Genomic DNA, 18,885 nt, shown 5'->3' on the forward strand with positions numbered 1-18,885 from the left:
TTGGGGGGCGATAATTTTTCTAAGAAACATAGCTAGTAAGTAGCAAATCAAAGTTGCTTGTTCACTATTCTATTAACTGCATTTGCTGGATTATGTGAATGAGCAAATTATGTTCAAATAACCACAACAGTGAGCACTAAAGCAATGTCTGGAGTCTAGACAGGCTAACACTAGGTCACCTCATCTGATCCACACTGGCACCATTCCAAGGGCTTTAACATCCATTCTTTATTTTCAGAAAGGATGGACACAGGCAACTAGGAAAAAGCGCCTGGCCTGAAGAGCACTGCCTGCCCAGAAGGGTCTGCTCACCTGGGGAGACTCTGACTCTGACCCCCCGCCCCCCGGCGTGTGCAAGTACGTCACAAAGGCGGGGCACGCGAGTAGAAAGGCCCCGGGCCATAAACGGGGGCGGGGCTTCCCCTGAAGCCAGTGCGCGGCCGCAGAGCCGGACCAGCGCGTTGCTCCGCCCCCGTGAGAGTCGGCGCCACCATGGAGGAGTATCACCGCCACTGCGACGAGGTACCGCCCCTCGGGCGCCTGGAAGCGCCCCCGGCCCCGCCCGCCTGGGTGCAGGGTCCCTGTCGGGTGGTCTCCCAGCGCAGAGCAGTCCGGAGTGGTGGGATGCAGTGTCCTCTCAACCCGGATCCTCTCCACTGGGCCGGGGATCAGTCTCTCCGTATCCTGCCCCCTTCGCCACACCTTCGCCCCCAGGTCCTGAGGGTGGGCTGACTGCGTAGCTGAGGCGGCTGGAGGCGCTTGGATCTGACTGTGGGGTCGCGGCAAAGATGGGGAAAATGTGGACATGGAGTGGCGGGCACCGCCCGTCTGCCAAACTGGCCTTGGAAACCGGTCTTCCTGCTGCCTCCTCCCCCCTTTGGAGTCCTCAGAAGCAGGTGCCTCAGCCCAGCGGCTTGGGGCCCTGGTGGCACTGCCGCTCCTGATCCCAGGAACTCGCTCCTGGGGGTAGGGAGGAGGATTTGCAAGGAGGTGCTTTACAGATTAGGAGCATTTGCTTACCGACTCAGGTTTCCTAAATCTCACCGAAATCTCATGATGTCAGTTGTTATCCATTACTGATGGGAACTGTGACTTCATGGCGACTGAAGTGCTCTAAGTTAAAACTGCTTGGAATGACAGATGCTCCTTTTGAAGCCAGGCCTCTGACTAAACTGCAACAGCTCTTGCTTCACTGTAGCTACTTGGAGGGTGGAGCCTGTTAGATCCCTGCATAACTTGTGACAGTTTGCAAGGGCAGGATAGACAAAAGACATTTTTTGTCCAATGGTAGCACTGTCGAAGGATGCAGGAAAATAAAAATAATTCTAAAGCGTAGATGCAGCATAAAACCATGCATTAGATCCTTGGAAGGGGTTTCTGATTCAGTAGGAACCTTTAAGGATATGAGCATTGTGCAGAAGCTAAAACCAATTTAATTAATTCTGTGTGACAGGTAACATGCATACTTACAAGTCAGTGGTATTCTAATTTCAAAAATAAGAATTTGAACCTGGGAGTGGTGTAACATGCCTATAATCCCAGAACGCTGGGAGGCTGAGTCAGGAGGATCACTAGTTTCAGCCCAGCCTGGGAAATTTAGCAACTTAGTGAGACCCTATCTTAAAATTTAAAAAAAGGGCTGGAGATGTAGCTCAGTGTGAAGGCAGATTAGTAGGTGACTTTCCAAATTGAAGTATCTTTTGATTTGTGGATCAAATTTGACAGCAGATAAGGACATGATTTTAGGGTAAAATAATTTTTCTTTGCTTAAATTCTTTTACTGGTACATTTTAGTATACAATATGTTCACATTTATCATTGGGTGCTTGTACCTGTACATGTTGTATCTTGGTTCTTATTTTTTCCCCATTCCCTGTCCTCCCTTCACCCCTTCCACCCTTCCCTATTTACAAAGACTTTGTTTCCATGTTTTCCTTTTCTCATAATTTTTCCTTTCCCTTCTTTCCTTTCCCCTTCCCTTCCCATTTCCCTACCCCTTTGGACTTTTTCTTCCTATTTCAAATTATCAATTATTCATTTTAATCATCTTAATTCTTATTTACACTTTCAGTTTCTCACACTGGAGAAACTACTCGGTATTTACACATGTGTGTCCTATTAATTTCACTTAAGAGTATGGCCTCAATATGCATCCATTTAGCTATAAATGTTTCTAGTTTCTCATTCTTTATGGCTGAGTAGTACTCCATTTTATAACAAAAACCACACAACTTCTTTATCCAGTTTCCAGTTGATGGGCACTTGGGCTGTTTCCAAGCTTTAGCTATTATGAACTGTGCTGCTATAGACATGGGTGCACATATATCACTGTGGTATGATTCTTTTAATTCTTTTGGGATGATCCCCAGCAGGGGAATAGCTGGGTCAAATGGGACCTCTAGTCCTAGTTCTTTGAGGTATCTCCATACTGATTTCCACAGTGGTTGCACCAGTCTGAACTCCCACCAACAATGGAGAAGGGTTCCTTTTCTCCCCACACCCCCTCTAGCATTTGTTATTGGTTGATTTCTTGATAGCAGCCATTCTTTCTGAGGTGAGGTGGAATCTCAGTGTTGTTTTCATCTGCATCTCTCCAATGACCAGTGATGTTGAACGTTTTTTCATATATTTATTTGTTGCTTTTACTTCTTTGTCTGAGAAATGTCTGTTCATTTCAGATGCCCATTTTTGAATTGGGTCTTTGAATTTGGAAGTCTAATTTTTTTCAGCTCTTTATATATTCTAGCTAGTAGTTCTTTGTCTGAGGTACAGCTGCTAAAATTTTTTTCCCACATTGTAGGTTGTCTCTTAGCTCTGTTGTTGGTTTCTCTTGCGGTGCAGAAGCTTTTTAATAAGATGCGATCCCAGTTGTTGATTCTTTGTGCTAGTTCCCATGCTACTGAGGTTTTGCTCATAAAGTCTTTTCCTATGCCAATGTCTTAAAGAGTTCTACCTAACCTATCTTCCAGCAAGTTTAGTGTTTCTGACTTAATATTTAGATCTTTAGTTCACTTCAATCTTAGTTTAGTGTTTGGTGATAGATATGGGTCTAGTTTTAATCTTTGGCAGGTTGAAATCCAGTTTTTCCAAGACCATTTATGAAGGAGGCTATCTTTCCTCCAGTGAGGATGGTTGGCTCCTTTGTCAAAGATGAGGTGGCTGAGTATGTCTGGAGCTGTTTCTGCATCTTCTAATCTATTCCACTGATCCTCCAGTCTGTTTCTTTGCCAGTCCCATGCTGTTTTTATCACAGTTTCACAGTAGCTTTGTAATATAGTTTCAAGTTGGGGATTGTACTACCCCCGGGCATGTCTCTGTTGCCTAGAATTGCTTTTGCTATTCTAGGTCTCTTCTGGTTCCAAATGAATTTTTGAATTCTTTTCTCTAGTTCTGTGAAGTATATTGTTGGAATTTCAATTGGCATTGCATTGAATCTATATAGTAGTTTTGGAAGTATGGCCATTTTCACTATATTGGTTCTTCCTACCCAGGAACAAGGGATGTCTTTCCATTTTCTTATATCATCTTCAATCTCTTTTGTCAGTGTGCTGTAGTTTTCAGTGTAAAGGTCATTTGCTTCCTTTTTTGGATTGATTCCTAGATATTTTATTTTTTTGGATGCTACTGGAAAAGGAATTGTTTCCCTAATTTTCTCTCTCAGTGGGTCTGTTATTTATGTACAAGAAGGCTATTGTTTTTTGAGTGTGGACCTTGTATCCAGCTACTCTACTGAATTTGTCAATTAAGTCTAGGAGTCTTTTGGCAGAGTTTCTTGGGTCTTCTATGTAAAGTGTCATATCATTAGCAAATAATGACATTTTAACTTCTTTCTTTCCTATCTTTATTCCTTTTATTTCTTTCTCTTTTCTAATTGCTGTGGCTAATGTTTTCAGAAATATATTGAACAGGAGTGGTGATAGTGGGCATCTTTGTCTTGTTCCTGATTTTAGCATGAAAGTTTTCAGTTTTTGACCATTTAGTATGATGTTGGCTGTTGGTTTTTCATAGATAGCCTTAATCAGGTTGAGATAAAGACCTTCTATTCCAATTTTCTGTAGGGTTTTTATCATGAATGGGTGTTGGATTTTATCGAATACTTTTTCTGCATCTGTTGAGATGATCATGGTTTTTGTCCTTGGCTCTGTTAATACAGTGTATTACATTTATTGATTTATGTCTGTTGAACCATCCTTGCATCCCTAGGATCAATCCAACTTGGTCAGGGTGTATGATCTTCTTGATGACACTCTGTATTCTGTTTGCCAGTATCTTGTTGAGGATTTTTGCATCTATGTTCATTAGAGAGATTGGCCTGTAGTTCTCTCTTTTGGTTGGGTCTTTCCCTGGTTTTGGAATCAAAGTAACACTTGCTTCTAGGAATGAATTTGGAAGTATTGCTTCCCATTCAATTTCATTGATGAGTTTAAAGAGTAATGGTGATAGTTCTTCTTTAAATGTCTTGTAGATTTAAGCAGTGAAGCCATCAGGACCTGGGCTTTTCTTTGTTGGTAAATTTTTTATTACATTTTCAATTTCACTCAAGGGTAAAATAATTTTTAATAGGGCTGAAATGTGAAACCTCTTTTCATTATACTCCTTAATATTTAATAGTATTTCTCCTACTACTTCATAATACTATTTTATAATACTTCTAAAAACTTAGGAGTAATATTTCATTCTTTGCTTTTGGAAAACTTCTGGCGTGTAATGAAATGAGTTAACAAAATTTTAAATCTATACTCAAAATTGTAATTTCAGAATTTACCTGTTGAAGTAATTATAGGTTGTATAGTGTTTGTTTTTAACCAAATTACTGATGTTATAAGGACCTAAAAATGTCTCTGTGGAATCAAGTCTTGCATTACCTAAAGTGTCTTGGTTTAGATTTCAGTCTTATCACATAACCTAGTTCTGTGCTCTAGGACACTAGAATGTCATTAACAGTTGCTGTTAATTCAGGATCCTAACAAGCTACTCCAAAGAAAATACTTAAGTTTGGGGACCAATTTATAGTGTTAATATAGTGTTAAAGTGATATTAATGGTGAATGATCAAGTATTGTAATAATCTTTAATTGGGGAAAGCCACGTTTTTGTCTAGTCTAGGTTAAAAAACAAAATTGAAAATAACCAAATGAAGTATTCTCTTCTTATGGGTCGCTTTACTTTTTTTTACTTAATTGAAAACATTTTCAGTATACTAATAACACATAAATCTTCACAACCACTTCCTTCGTATTTCATAAACTTTACAATACAATGATTCTCAATCTAGGATATTCATCAGAATCACTAGTGTAAACCACTTCTACAAAAGATGTAGCTTTCCATATTCTTCCCAGACCCAATGAACTAGAATCTCTATGGAGAGGGGGTGGTGGGGGAAGTACTTTTCAGTGTTTGGGGCAGAATAGACCTGCTGTCCCTTACCATCCTATTACTATGGTCTCCTGTCACTAACACCTGTCTAGGTCAGCCAAGGGTATTCTGTGCCTGGTCGTATATAAAAATTTTAAAAGCCTGTGTTGAAAGCAGTTTTATCTTGTATTTTCCATTTAGGTTGGCTTTAATGCTGATGAGGCTCACAATATCGTCAAAGAGGTGAGTTATACATATTCACCTTGAAGCTTACTCCATTGATGGCCATTAAAAAATCTGTTTTGATTTTCAGTTCAAGGGTAGAAACTTTACTGTTAAAACAAGATTTTATCATCCGCTGCCACAGCCTTAAGCAGGGATACCGCCACATCCACCTCTTATCTAAGAACGGAGACCAGCATCCATCATCTACCCTGTTTGTGAAGATCGCCCTCTGGGACTAAGGCGTGGGGTGTCCGGTGGGACCTGCCATGAGTGGGCTAGACCCTGTGTCCACAACTGGAGAAATGGTTGGTGTGGCCACTCCAACCTCTGGCATTGAGCTAGGGGCCCCCGAACTGCCTTTAGCTCTAACATACTGTCAATGCTGCTGCCCTTCTGGGGTCCCAGGGGCTAGCTCAGTGCCTGCAGCTTTCTGAATTCCGTTAAGAACAACACTGCAGCCCTCTGCACCCTTTGGCCAGCCTTAGGTCAAGAGTTTTTATAAAAATCACATTGAGAGTAAAAAACAAAACAAAACGATTTTAAACAATCACGAAGTCTTTATCGGGGTGCTTCTGTTTTTTAACATGTTGAGCATCTTGAGGCTTGCTGTGAAAGAGATGCTTAAGGAAGAGCTTAGTCTAGAAAATAGTTTTGCTGTTTTCTAAAAGTGATACTCTGTCTTTAATTATTATTAAATTATTTTAATAAAATAATTTTTATTCCAGTAGACCATTATTTTAATGTTAATTCTGTAAAAGCATATGTATGTATATATGTACATTTTATAATGTGATGTAAAAGATCCTAGAAATATCTGCCTTTGGCCATTATTGCTGTTTTAACCCAATATAATAGGAAAAACAATGACTTCACCTCTTTTAGGCACTGATGTTATGATAAACTTAAACTCTTTAAGAAAACTCAGAAACATGAAATCTGGTCCTTTTTTAGGCAGATAGGAAGGAAATTCTCTTTGGGAATCAATTCTGTCAGAAAAACTTTAGTTATTCTAGTGGTACTAGTACAGATTACACTGTGGGAAAGGTAATGATGAACATTTGAGTGGTGTTTAGTCATCTCTAACTCTGCCAAGTCCTAGTAAAAAAACTGAGCCATCCCAGAAGGCAGTCTTATATGGCTGTTTGAACCTGCTTCCTAGCAAGCCCTGCCTGCCTTAAGCCTGGGCTGGGTAAGCATTGTTCCCATCATCAGTCCATCCTGAGATAGTGCCTCACCTGCCTGATTGCTCTCGGGGCACCTGGTCACCCAGAGCTCATACATGTCTGACTTGTACACCTGGAAACAACTGAGTGTCTGAGAGGGCTAGATAGGCACCTGAAAATCCTGCCATATTTTAATAGGTCAAAATCATGTATTAGAACCATATAGTGGAGAAGAATTTACTTATGAAAAACATAATAATTATTAAAAATGATGCAAAAGCACAAATGTGAAAAATTTGGAAGTAGAGGTTAATGAGGATGAGAGTGATAATCTCATTTTTCAAAATAGAAAGTCAAGAGAAATTATTCTTGCTCAACAGAACATAAAATAAAGCATTATAGGAATTTGGTGGGGTCTCTTTAATTAGTGCCTTCTTCCTTACTCAAGTTCTGAACCAGATGAAATGATAAAAGAGTCATCAGAAAAAGAACAAAACACCTTCATTATGGATAAAATCTAGATAGATGACTGTAGGTTGTTTTACTTACTCATGCTTGAGTCAGACCTTGGAAGAGATATCCAAGGGAAAGCTTCAGTCAGCACATAGACACTTACCCAGACTGATGACTTTCTTTGATCTGGGTAGAGAGGACAGGAGAAACAAAAACCCAAGTCCAACAGCAGTTCTCACCCACCAGCTAGAAAACTCCCTCCATCTCCAGGGGAAGGAAGAACTTTTGGGATACAAGGCCGGGAATATTAAGGAAAAAATCTGTGTGCAAGGAGCTGGAAAAGAAACATGTTCCGTACAGTGTCACTACTGTATATTGAATGAAAAATAGTGAATTCACAAGTTTGAGACATAGGGATGGGAGGAAGGAGCCAGATAGCCTAAGGGAAATAAATTGTCATCTGTCATAGTAGGGGTTCTGTGGATGTTGTCTGTAATCATAAATCAACAAATATTGATATAAATGTTATTTGGAGGTACATAATTCTTAAAAAAATAAACAGGCAGTTGTGTGCTGAAGGTGAATGGGATTGGGGGGAGGAAAGGGTGAGGAGGTACATTTCTGTATATGTTACTCTGATGTTTTATTGAATTAGAAGAGCTAAGCTGCTTAAACTGGGATGTACATACTTGGCAGTGGCTGGGTGGTGCTAGAAGCTACTTTATACATTTTAGAGCAAGAATTTCAAGTGGTATTTGCAAGAAAGAATTAAGCAAAGTAATTAATTTAACTGAAAACATTTTTGATACAAACTGACACCTTAGCATCAAAAGCAAGATTCACTTGAATTTTTTATATGAAACATAAGATTTCAAAGAAATCTCTGGTTTACCACAGGTTACTTTGAGCTACATGTCTCTGCTCTTTCTTCCTCCTTTCTTCCCATGAGCTAACTTTTCTCTATCACTGAAACATTTCCATTGAGCCACTGGAGAAACTTGAGAGTGAGCTCTATGATAAATCATTTCACCACTTCCTAGGTAGTTACATCATTTTCTGTAGTTATTTCTGTTTTCTTGTGTTCTTCCCTTTAGTTCATTGTTCAGAGCCTCCATGCTAATGTCTTTTTCTATTGAATTTTTAGAGCCACTCATTTATTAGTAATATGCATACATTTTATGTATTGGTAGTAGTAGAATTTCTTCCTGCCAAAATGTCCTCAAAGAAAAAATGAGTTACAAATCAAATTAACTTGGAACTTAATCTAAAGTAGATTTGATTTAAGATGTCAGAGTATATCAAAGCAATATTGCATCAATACCAAACATTTATTAAGTACCTGCTATGTATCCAGGTCCTGATTTTGGCTTTGGGAATATAGAGCTGTTTAAGGATTTCATTGTCTAGTGGCATCTTGGTTTTTGGTAGACCACATATTAGTTAATATTAATTAGCAGGGCTATTGACAGTGGAACCTACATTCTCATATTGTTTTCTGGTTTTTAGAGAAGAATTTAGAATAGTCCTATTAGACAACCTGGAAAACAAAACAAAACTCAACTGCTCTTACTTTCCCATTAAGGAAAGGGTCTTCTGAAAAGAACAAAAGGTTAATCCCAAGGTCATCAGCTTTGTGGTGATAAAACTAGAATTAAAACTCTGTTCTCCTGACCCTTAGTCTCCTGTCCTTCCTAATCTGTCATGTTACTTAACTTCCTAGAATAATTTGAGTCACATTAATTTTGTCAACCCCTCTAAATTTTTTTTACCTTTTAGTATTTGCAAAGATTTGTAAATATCGAGCATAAGATTCTATATTAACATCTTTATAAATCTTTAATCTAATTGTACTAAAGCAAAGCACACATGCGCACATGTGTGTATATTAAACTAGGTTCTGAAAACGAATGAATGCTTTATGTTCTAGGCTCTATCACTTGAATATAAAAACAGCGGAAATATGATAATAATAGTTTATTTATATGCTTACTTTGTGCCAGTTACTGTGGTTTGAGCACTTGGTATTCATTATCGCATTTTATCCTCTCAACAACTTGATAAGATGATGCCATTATCATTTCTGTAAGGATTCGGGAAATAGAGGTTTGAATATGTAAGCTACTTGCAGAGGGTCACACAGCGGGTAGGTGCAGAGTTGGCCTTAAAACCTAGGATTATCATTCTAAGCCAGTGCACTTGATCAGGTGTCAGAAGTGGATGTGAGTGAGCACTGTGGGGAATTAGATCTGCTCTTTCCAAAGTGTCTTTATTTACTTTCATGGCAGTTATGCTAGTTGTTTTATAGTTAAGCAACTACAGAATATATAATGAGAATATAATTATTATACATGAGAAATATGTTTTTTAATTAGTCCCATCCTTTGTTTCTGCATCTGAGCCCTAGTTTGAATCTCAGGTTTTTCAAAGCTCCTCCTTAACCAATTAATATCACCCTCTTTTAATCCGCTCCTGCTCTGTAGTCATTTTATAACTTACCAGTTATGATTAGTCTTTTTTGTGTTGTAGATATTAGAGATTTTCTTATTATCATTCCTGCTAGATTAAATCCTTCACCACAGAAGCCTTGGCATTATCTTTATATGACCCATAGTATTTCACAGAGTGGCATCATGCTTGGGGAAATGCTTTGAAAACTCTTAGGCAGCCAGTGGCAGAGTGTAATAAATATTTAGCCGACACGTATTTTCTAAGCTGCCTTATTGGATTGTATATGTATTTTATGCTTTGAATATATTTTTGTTGCAATTTGTGTAAAACTTGTTCGTTTCGGCTAATTTAGCTGTCCTCTGCCCTTCTAGTGTGTGGATGGGGTCTTAGGAGGTGAGGACTACAATCAGAACAATATCAACCAGTGGACTGCAAGCATAGTGGAGCAGTCACTCACACATTTGGTTAAGCTGGGGAAAGCTTACAAATACATTGGTAAGCGTCAGTGCCCTTCCTCACTAGTTCACCTACCTTTGGCCTAATGATTTCTCTGAATTTTGAGAACATAAATAAATGATAGGCACCGAAAGTGGATACTAATAGGTATGAAGGGCTTTTGATTATTCATTTAAAGATAGTATATAATAGTACCTAAAAGAAGATTTTTCATACTCAAAAGCAGCTTGAACTCCTTACCCTGGGTAGCAACACTTTTTACATTTGCATTGATTTTCTTTCCACTGAGATCTCCTCTGTCTTCTTTTCAGTGATCCCATGCCTCTCTGTAGGACTGTCACGTGCCGCACACTCAACTGTAAAGTGAAATACTTCCCACATTTCTGTGTCTCACTTCTGCCCACAGCAGAGCACACAGTTTGTCCCAGAATTTTCCTGCAATACAGTTACAAGTGGTTATAGCAGTGATCCACAGTCTGACTGGAGTCAGCGGGCTTAAAATTGTGATGGTAGATAATCAAGATGAGAGACTTTTTTAGTGAACTGGCTATTTTTCAGTTTTTTAAACATTATCTTTTGGCAGTAGGGCCTTCACACTGAGCTACACCCCAGTACCCTCTTCCCTTTTTTTGTGAGACAGGGTCTCACTAAATCACTACATTGCCCAGGCTGGGTTTAAACTTGAGATCCTCCTGCCTCAGCCTCCTAGAATGCAAGGAATACAGGGATGTGTCACTATGCTCAACTTTTTCAGCTTTTAGAACTCTGAACTCAAACACTTCAGTCTTGACTTTCCCTCTGTCCATAAATGTCCTCATTCTGTGACTTTATTTGTAGTGACGTGTGCAGTGGTCCAGCGGAGTGCATATGGCTTTCACACAGCCAGCTCATGTTTTTGGGATACCACATCTGATGGTAAGAGAAATTTAAGCTGATTCACACAAAATCAAACCTTTCTAGCAAAGTCAAATGGTGCACTTTGTATCAAGTGCTTATTTAGCTCTAATTAAATTCTGTACAGACTCTATCAACAGAATTCTGTGTTAAACCTAGTTACAGGTATGACTTCAGACCAGTATGAAAATGAAATATGAAAACATAACAGATTAGAAGAAGTAAATCATATTAAAATGTATGAAAAATGTGTGTATCCTCATGCCCTGGTGATTTTGATGTTTTACTAATATTTCAAAGTCCTTTTCTTGTATGTTTTCAGGAACCTGTACTATAAGATGGGAGAACCGAACCATGAACTGCATTGTCAATGTTTTTGCCATTGCAATTGTCCTGTGACCATCTCAAAATATTGGGCTAAAGCTGTTAATTTAAGAATTTGTCAGTGTATTCTTTCCAAAAAGAGTAATACTTACTTATTACTATGTTAGATGACAAGTGTGCAATATGTTTCAAAGCTATCAACTAAACCTGACTATTATAAGCAAGTAATCTCATAGGATGTTAGCAAATTACCTCATATTCTATACAGCAGCATTAAAATAGGAAAAATTGAATATTAGCAAAAACTAAATGGAGAATATGGCACGACATAAAAATATAATCTTATATTTGTACCAGCTTTTCACTAACCTTATTATGTACCCAAGGAGGTGGGAAAATCCATTCAGAAAATAAAACTATCTTGCAGCTAGAGAATTTACCAGGGATAACTGTTTGACTCAAAAAGCTACACAGAAAAATGTGGACAAGTGACAAGAATTAGCTAACACCTTAGATTTTTGTTTTATTTTTTCTCCTTCCTTAGTTGTGTATATTTAGTGAAAAGTGATTTTGTTCTTCTTTTTCTATAACTAATGTTATAGTAGGAAGTATGATTAACCTGTTCACTTTTTCTGGGAAATGGTAAATGCATTTAAAAAAATTAATTTCTTGGATTTATACTTGAGGTTGAATTAAATCTGATAACCAGAAATTCCTGGTTAAGCAAAATTATTTATACCATACAATGAACAGTACATGATTCAGACAACTGCCTTACAATCCACTCATCCATGTGGAACAAACATTGAATGCCTGTGTGAACATGTTTCTCTGTTAGGTATTACAGTTATCAACATGTTGTTCAAATACAGGTTCCTTTTGGCAGCTGTTCAGCTGGAAAACTAGCATTTATGTTTGGGGAAGGAAAAAAAGAGACTGTTTATAAGAGTCTGGCTGTCCACATAGAAGTCAGCAAAATGAAAAGCACTTATTGGTCATAGAATTGTAAATGTAATTTTAAGAGTTGTACCTAGCAAGTAAAAAAATGCATAAAATATGCAACTCTTAGTTAAAGGCCTTATTAGTAGTCTTAAATATACAAGTAGTAAATTTTATCATCGTTTTAGTTATAACCATTTGTAAATAATTTAAAAAACTTATAGGGGCTATAAACTGAATGGAGTAAAGTCTAAATTATAAGTATACAATCATTAGAAAGCTATCTAATATCTCAGGGCTTAAGAACTATAGTTAAATTTATTAAGAAAATAAAAGATAAAAATTAGCATACACAGCTGGCCACCAAATGTGAAGTCAATCTGCTCTTTAACCTTGAAAACAAAATCAATCATGCATACTACCATTAACAACACAGTAGAGACTGGAATTATGACTCATTCAATTTTTGGAGAAAAGAAAAGCTTAGTATTAGTCTTGAAAATATTAAGGCAGTATTCTTATGCTATGTGTGTGCTCGTGAGTAACAATAATTGTTCAACATTTAAGAAAATGATTTAGAAAATAAAAGGATAGAGTTTAATGCAGTGCTCTGTGTTTTGGGTACATCAAAAATTTTCAGTCATTACCTTTATGTTATGATATGCTGCTGGCTTTTATGCCCCTGGAGATTATAATAGTGACCAAAATATCTGTGCAGTTAAGACTCGTTATTTTTATTATTGTTGTTGAAGCCTGGTTTCCAAGAATCAAATTATACCTCGTGAGCTTTCCCTCTGCTTTGTTTCTACCTAAAACATAATAAAGATTATCTTCCTGTGCTATACTTTTGCTTCTGTCTGGTCATTCAGTAGCTAAAGAAATGGTATTGTATTTACTCTAAAAGAGGTGGGGAGTGAAGATGGGATCACATACATATATTATGCAGAATAAATTCCATTAAAATAGCAACTCAAATCCGATATTCACCATTGCAACATAATATCTTGTATTTTACCTATGATTTTGATGCAGAATTTGAATTTTAAAAGTAATTGTGAAATTCAGTTTGGAACTATTTATTAGCTTTTAATGATTTTTTTTGGCAAGGAGTTTTGCCCTATTTGTCAATTGCAATTGAGTTGTTGCTGTTTTTTTTTTTAATTACAAACTTTAAGTTTATAAAATTAGGGTATTCAAATGTAAGTAACTCAGGTTTTGTAAAGCTATAATTTTATGTTAATAAAGTACCAGCACACTGCCTAAATGATGGCAACATCTTATTACATTTTCTCTAGTAAAAAATACTTTTCTGCTCTTCTTCCCATGTTGAATGTTAAGTAATTATGAGTCATTGAATGTGTTTTCACTACTTGCATTTATCTTCACATTTTAAAAGTAATCTCACAAAGTTTAAGATCACATTCTCAAAGTTTAAGTAAAAATGGGTGTCTACTCTTTATAACCATTATTTTAAAATGTGAGAAAAATCTGTGACATTTTATGGCCAAAGAATAAGGTCTTTCTTATGGCAAAAGTCAAAGCAAAGTTTGAGAGATGAATTGAAAATTTTACCCCATATACTAGAATCTATCCAAGGTGAATTTGTTTTATAATCCAGAACATAAAGGTATATTTATGACTAAAGAGGATTATAGGTCCAATATCAAATAATCTGCTAAAGCTAACTTCACATTTATAAAATTTCCTATGCAAGAGTCTTCAACATTTATCCCTTGCAAGATTTAAATAGCCATCATTAATATGCATTAAGTTCAGTGGTCTAGAAGATTCTAGTCTATTTTGGTTGTAAACCTTGTAGTTCTCACTGTGGTCCCACTTAATGTCACTCTATGCCATCCTTGCATATGAACAAGGATATGTAGCTAGAAATGGCCTTTATTTGCTTCATGAAGAATGTCCCTGCCCAAAATGGGTTTCTAAGGATCTCAGGGGATAAAGGCAAAACTTTTAGAGATACTTGCAGCACTGCTGGTACTGTTTGTTCCACATGGAGGTGAAACATGGGCAACCACCCTCACTCTGAGATTCTTAAAAGGTGAAGACACTATGGGAAGTTTCTTTGAAGCTCCCCTTATGCAGGTCAAAGCATTCCATGCATTGGTCAAAATTCACTCATGTGCCCATTAATGTCAGTTTTATAATTTGCAAAATTTTATGCATTGACTCTTTAGTTTATTTGATTACAGTTCTGGTGGTTGGAAGTCCAAAACGGTTTTACTTGACTAAAATCAAGGTTGAGACAGGACTGTATTCCTCTTAAAGGCTCTAGGAGAGAATCTCTTTTCTTGCCTCTTTTGATTCCTAGAGAATACTTGCATTCTTTGGCAGGTGATTCCTTCCTGCACGTTGAAAGCCAACAGTGTAATATCTTCAGATCTTTGTTCTCTGACTTCTGATTTCTTCTCTGACTCAGAGTCGCCTGCCTTTATCTTTTGTCTTTTGAGGAACCTGTGATTACATTGGGTACCCAATGTGTCCTCTTTAGTCACAAAAGTAGCTTTGTATTCTGGATTATAAAACAAATTCACTTTGGATAGATTTTAGTACATGGGGTGAAATTTTCAATTCATCTCTCAGACTGTGCTTTGACATCTGCCATAAGAAAGACCTTATTTCTTGGCCGTAAAACATCAGGATTTTATTCTATCCCCCAAATCTTTACTCACATCTGTAAAATTCTTTTTGCCATGAACATAGTCATAGTTTCCAAGAATTAGGATATAGACATCTTGGGAAGGTTGTTATTCTGTCTACTACATCTCTGTCACCACAGAATGCTGAGTATTAGTACTCTCAGTCTACATATCAAGAAAAACAGGGAATAGGCAAAGAAGTGATCCATGAGATAGTGCATGCCCCTTCCAAAAGGGATGCTATATCTTAGCTCCAGCTGTTGTCCTCCTTTAGAAATAAGGCCTCAGGGTTGCTTAATCTTTCAGTTTAAAAAATTTAGAAATATTGATTATGATGCAAAAAATCTATCAAGTTTGAAATCTTGATATTTTTAAACATTAACAATTGGGCTTAAAGAGGCCCAATCAATAGTGTACTTCTCTTCTACTTTAGTTCTGAATCAATTAAGAGAAAGGGAAAGATAGATTAGTATCAAAATATTAACTTTGTGTTCCAGAATGGAACTTTCCTGAGGACAATTGGCATTTCTTATATTAAACTCCAGAAATAGAATTATCACTCCAGTTGAAGGCGGAAACAGGCTCTCTCTGGGGAACTAGCCACAAAGAGGAAAAGAAGAGGAAGCCACTCCACTGCCCAGAGAAGGTGTAAGTGAGGGAGTGAAGACATTTCAGGAATATTATATGAATTTATTTTGTGCATAGAGAACCACACAAAAGAAAACCCCAAAATGGTAATTAAGAACTTCTCCCTTAATACTTGGCACTGATTCGGATTTTTTAAATATTGCATACTCAGAATTATATTGGCCAAAGAAAATGTGTCTGTGGGTCACATATAGCCCAGGGGTAATCAGTTTGTCTGGGTTTCAGAGTTGGTACAGACCTAGGGATATACCAGCAACTCTCCCATCGCAACTTAACCCTCTTCGTTAATTGGCTAATCAAGTCAGACTTTGCATTGGTTCCACAAATGGTTAAGAAGCAAAGAATAGGAAATGAAGTCAGCTATGGTCCGGGCGTAAGGCCAAATCAATATATCTGGATGCAGCTGCTATTGCTACAGCCATGTTAATGTGGATTAGGTGTTACCACAGAAATAATGTTCTATGAATCATTAGTGTGCTCTTTTTGGAGGCAGTTTGGCAGCAACTGGTCGAACTTTCAAGAGCTGATATACATGACCACAGTTCTTTGGATCTATTCTACATAAATAATAAGATGAGTAGAAAATGAGAAAAGCAAACAAGAATTTTCTCTGTAATATTATTTTTAATAGCAAATTGAAAACTGAAAACAACTAAAATGTCTACCAAAAGGAGAAGGGACAAATTATGAAGGAGAAAAAGGGGAAGTATCACTTTTTCCTTCATGTATTATGTGGTTTAGAATAGTTAAACAATTATATATTCATTTTAAAATAATATGTTATGCAACACATGAATACATTATTTTCGTGTAAAGTATTAGAATGTAATAAACAACAAGACCTTTGCCTTTCATCTTTTTTTTCTTTTGAGACAGGATCCCACTATGTAGTACAGGTTGGCCTTGAACTCACTATGTACCCCAGGATGGCCTCAAACTCTCGGTGATCTTTCTGCCTCAGCCTCTCAAGTGTTGAGATTACAGTGTGGCACCACACCCAGCTTGCCTTTCATCTTGTCTTTTGTCTTTTGCCTCTTTATCCACTACCAAAAGTTCAAAACTGGTATCATTTTGATGTACATGATTCCAGGCTCTTGTTTTGCATTTATATAAATATATGAATGCATTTTTTACTGTTATATAATAGATATGATGCTACAGGTTGCTCATTTTATGTAGCAATATACCTTAGGATTTTTTTTTCATGTCAGTGTATACAGAGTGACCTTGTTGAGTTTAGCTGCTCTATTGTATCCTATGGTGTGGACAGGCCATAGTTTATTCATCTGCTGATGAACACTTAGATAGTTTCTCATATTCCACTCTTACAAACAATGCTGCAATGAAAATCTTTGCTCAAACCTCCTGGTGTCCATGTACAAATACAAACATGTCTCCAAAACACTTTAGAAATGGAATTACTAGGTTATTTAGCATATGTACATTTTATATCTTGTTTTCCTATAATGTAAAAATATTTGTTTTGATAAAAAATAATGTAATTAAGAAGCTGAAAAATAGCAAGTTGCCACCCCAAATACAGCTGAAGAGATGCTATGCCAGCTCTTAAGATTATCAATCTAAAATGGAATTCACTGTGAATTATAGCACAGCCCCTCACCCCGAAAAAAGCACAGAAATCTTGCACATCTGGCCTGCCTTTTATTGACATGCTTGTGATATCCTGTCTGTCCATGTGTGCGTGTGTGTATGTCTGTGTGTGTGTGTGCACTCCTTACCATGTGCACACTTCATAGAACTTGAAACAGAGAGCAAAACTAAGAATGTCACAGGGTTTAGTTTCTCATTTGCTGAGTCAAAGTATTAAAGTATCTAAAATCACAGAGACCACGGTTCATCTACAGTAACTTCTTTGATACTCTTAGCTTTGCCTACCTGCTGCCAGCAGTAATGCTTGGCAGAGTGCAAGAAGCCTCTATCTTCAACCAGACTCAATCTCCAGTTGGTTATGTGATCGTGATTTAATCATTGCAGCTTTCTAAGATGTATTTAATTAAATTAAGGGGACAGATTAGCCACTTTTTAATGTTGTGGAGTAAAAATTCAAAACAAGAACCTAATATTTAGTTATTTCTAACACATATGTAAATATATATCATATTTGTAACAGATGATCTGATACTAAGCCCCTTGCATCTGTTCAGGAACTTCACTAGTATTTTTTTCTTGATGATAGGACTTTACAGAATTAAAAAGGAACAAATTAAAAGTCTCGTGTTTAGGAGTGGTACTGGGTCTAGGCATGTAACTCAGCAGTAAACTGCTGACCTAGTATGAGCAAGGCCTTGAGTTTGATCGCCAACACAACAAAAATGAAAAAAATACTGGCTCTAAGCAATAAAGCAAGTTCAAGCAGGAAGCTTGGTCAAAGCTGGCCATGATCCTGAATCTAGAGAGGTAGAAAAAGGTATCAGCAGCTCAGGCCAGAAGCCTTTGCAACATTGGATCATATTCTTCTCCACATTAGCATACAGACACATCTTATGAGCAAGTCAAACTTCATATATGACATTTGTAAATTTCCTGACTTTTTTTTTTTTTTGATACTGGGGATCGAACTCAGGACCTTGCACTTTCGAGGCAGGTGGCGGATCCTGACTTTTTAAAAAAAGAGATCTGGGTAGTGCAAAAAAGGAGACTTCAGAATATTCTTCTGTTATGCCACTCCTTTAGACAGTGCTTCTGAAATGTAATCTGCAGACCACCTATAGTGGGGAAATCTGCAGTGCTAGCTGAAGTGAAAATATCCTAGCTCCATCCTTGATGTACTGAATAAGAATAAGAGAGCAAGTTGGGGAAGAACTGGACTTCTCCACTTTAAACACTCTCCTCTAGTAATGTGTACACATGTTAGAGGTAGGAAACCATTCTTCTGAGGTGTCAACTGTGATTAGGACATGTTTGAGGGGGAAGATTTCCAGTCATAAGCTCAGGAGTAAAATATATTGTTATGCTGAAGTAAGAGTGCACAGTGAAGAATACAAGAAGGATGTGGATGCCTCCAGCAAGGGAAAGTTTGGAGAGGGGAAGTCAGGGATGCCGGGGGTTCACAGAATCGAAGTGGATTGAGCGAAAGTCTCATCATAAAGGGGTAAAATGCTAGAGTTAATGGGGACTTTGAGGTTGCCTGTGCCAACCTCCCAGCTACAACATAAATCCTTTCCATAAGGACACTTTCCATAAGGACAGAGGACTGTTACAGGAGGTTGCCTGGGGCCTGAACTGAGAATTGTGTTGTATGGCCAAACGTAGTCTCCAGGGGAATTTTTTTTTCCCATTTAACTGGTCTTTCTGTTGTTGAAC

General features: G+C 37.5%; 1 protein-coding gene across 1 annotated transcript; it reads left to right on the plus strand.

Moving 5' to 3' along the window:
• Positions 1–391: 391 nt before the first annotated feature.
• Dynlt3 (dynein light chain Tctex-type 3) lies at positions 392–13,103 on the plus strand. The gene is made up of 5 exons (XM_004850033.4): positions 392–522; positions 5,559–5,600; positions 10,018–10,141; positions 10,940–11,017; positions 11,319–13,103. The coding sequence occupies exons 1-5, from the start codon at positions 493–495 to the stop codon at positions 11,393–11,395; spliced, it is 351 nt and encodes a 116-aa protein (XP_004850090.1). The 5' UTR covers positions 392–492; the 3' UTR covers positions 11,396–13,103.
• Positions 13,104–18,885: the final 5,782 nt, after the last annotated feature.

Source organism: Heterocephalus glaber, unplaced genomic scaffold (assembly GCF_053883595.1).
Source record: "Heterocephalus glaber isolate CG9 unplaced genomic scaffold, H.glaber_assembly_v1.0 deba00001547, whole genome shotgun sequence".
NCBI classification, from domain to species: Eukaryota; Metazoa; Chordata; class Mammalia; order Rodentia; family Bathyergidae; genus Heterocephalus; species Heterocephalus glaber.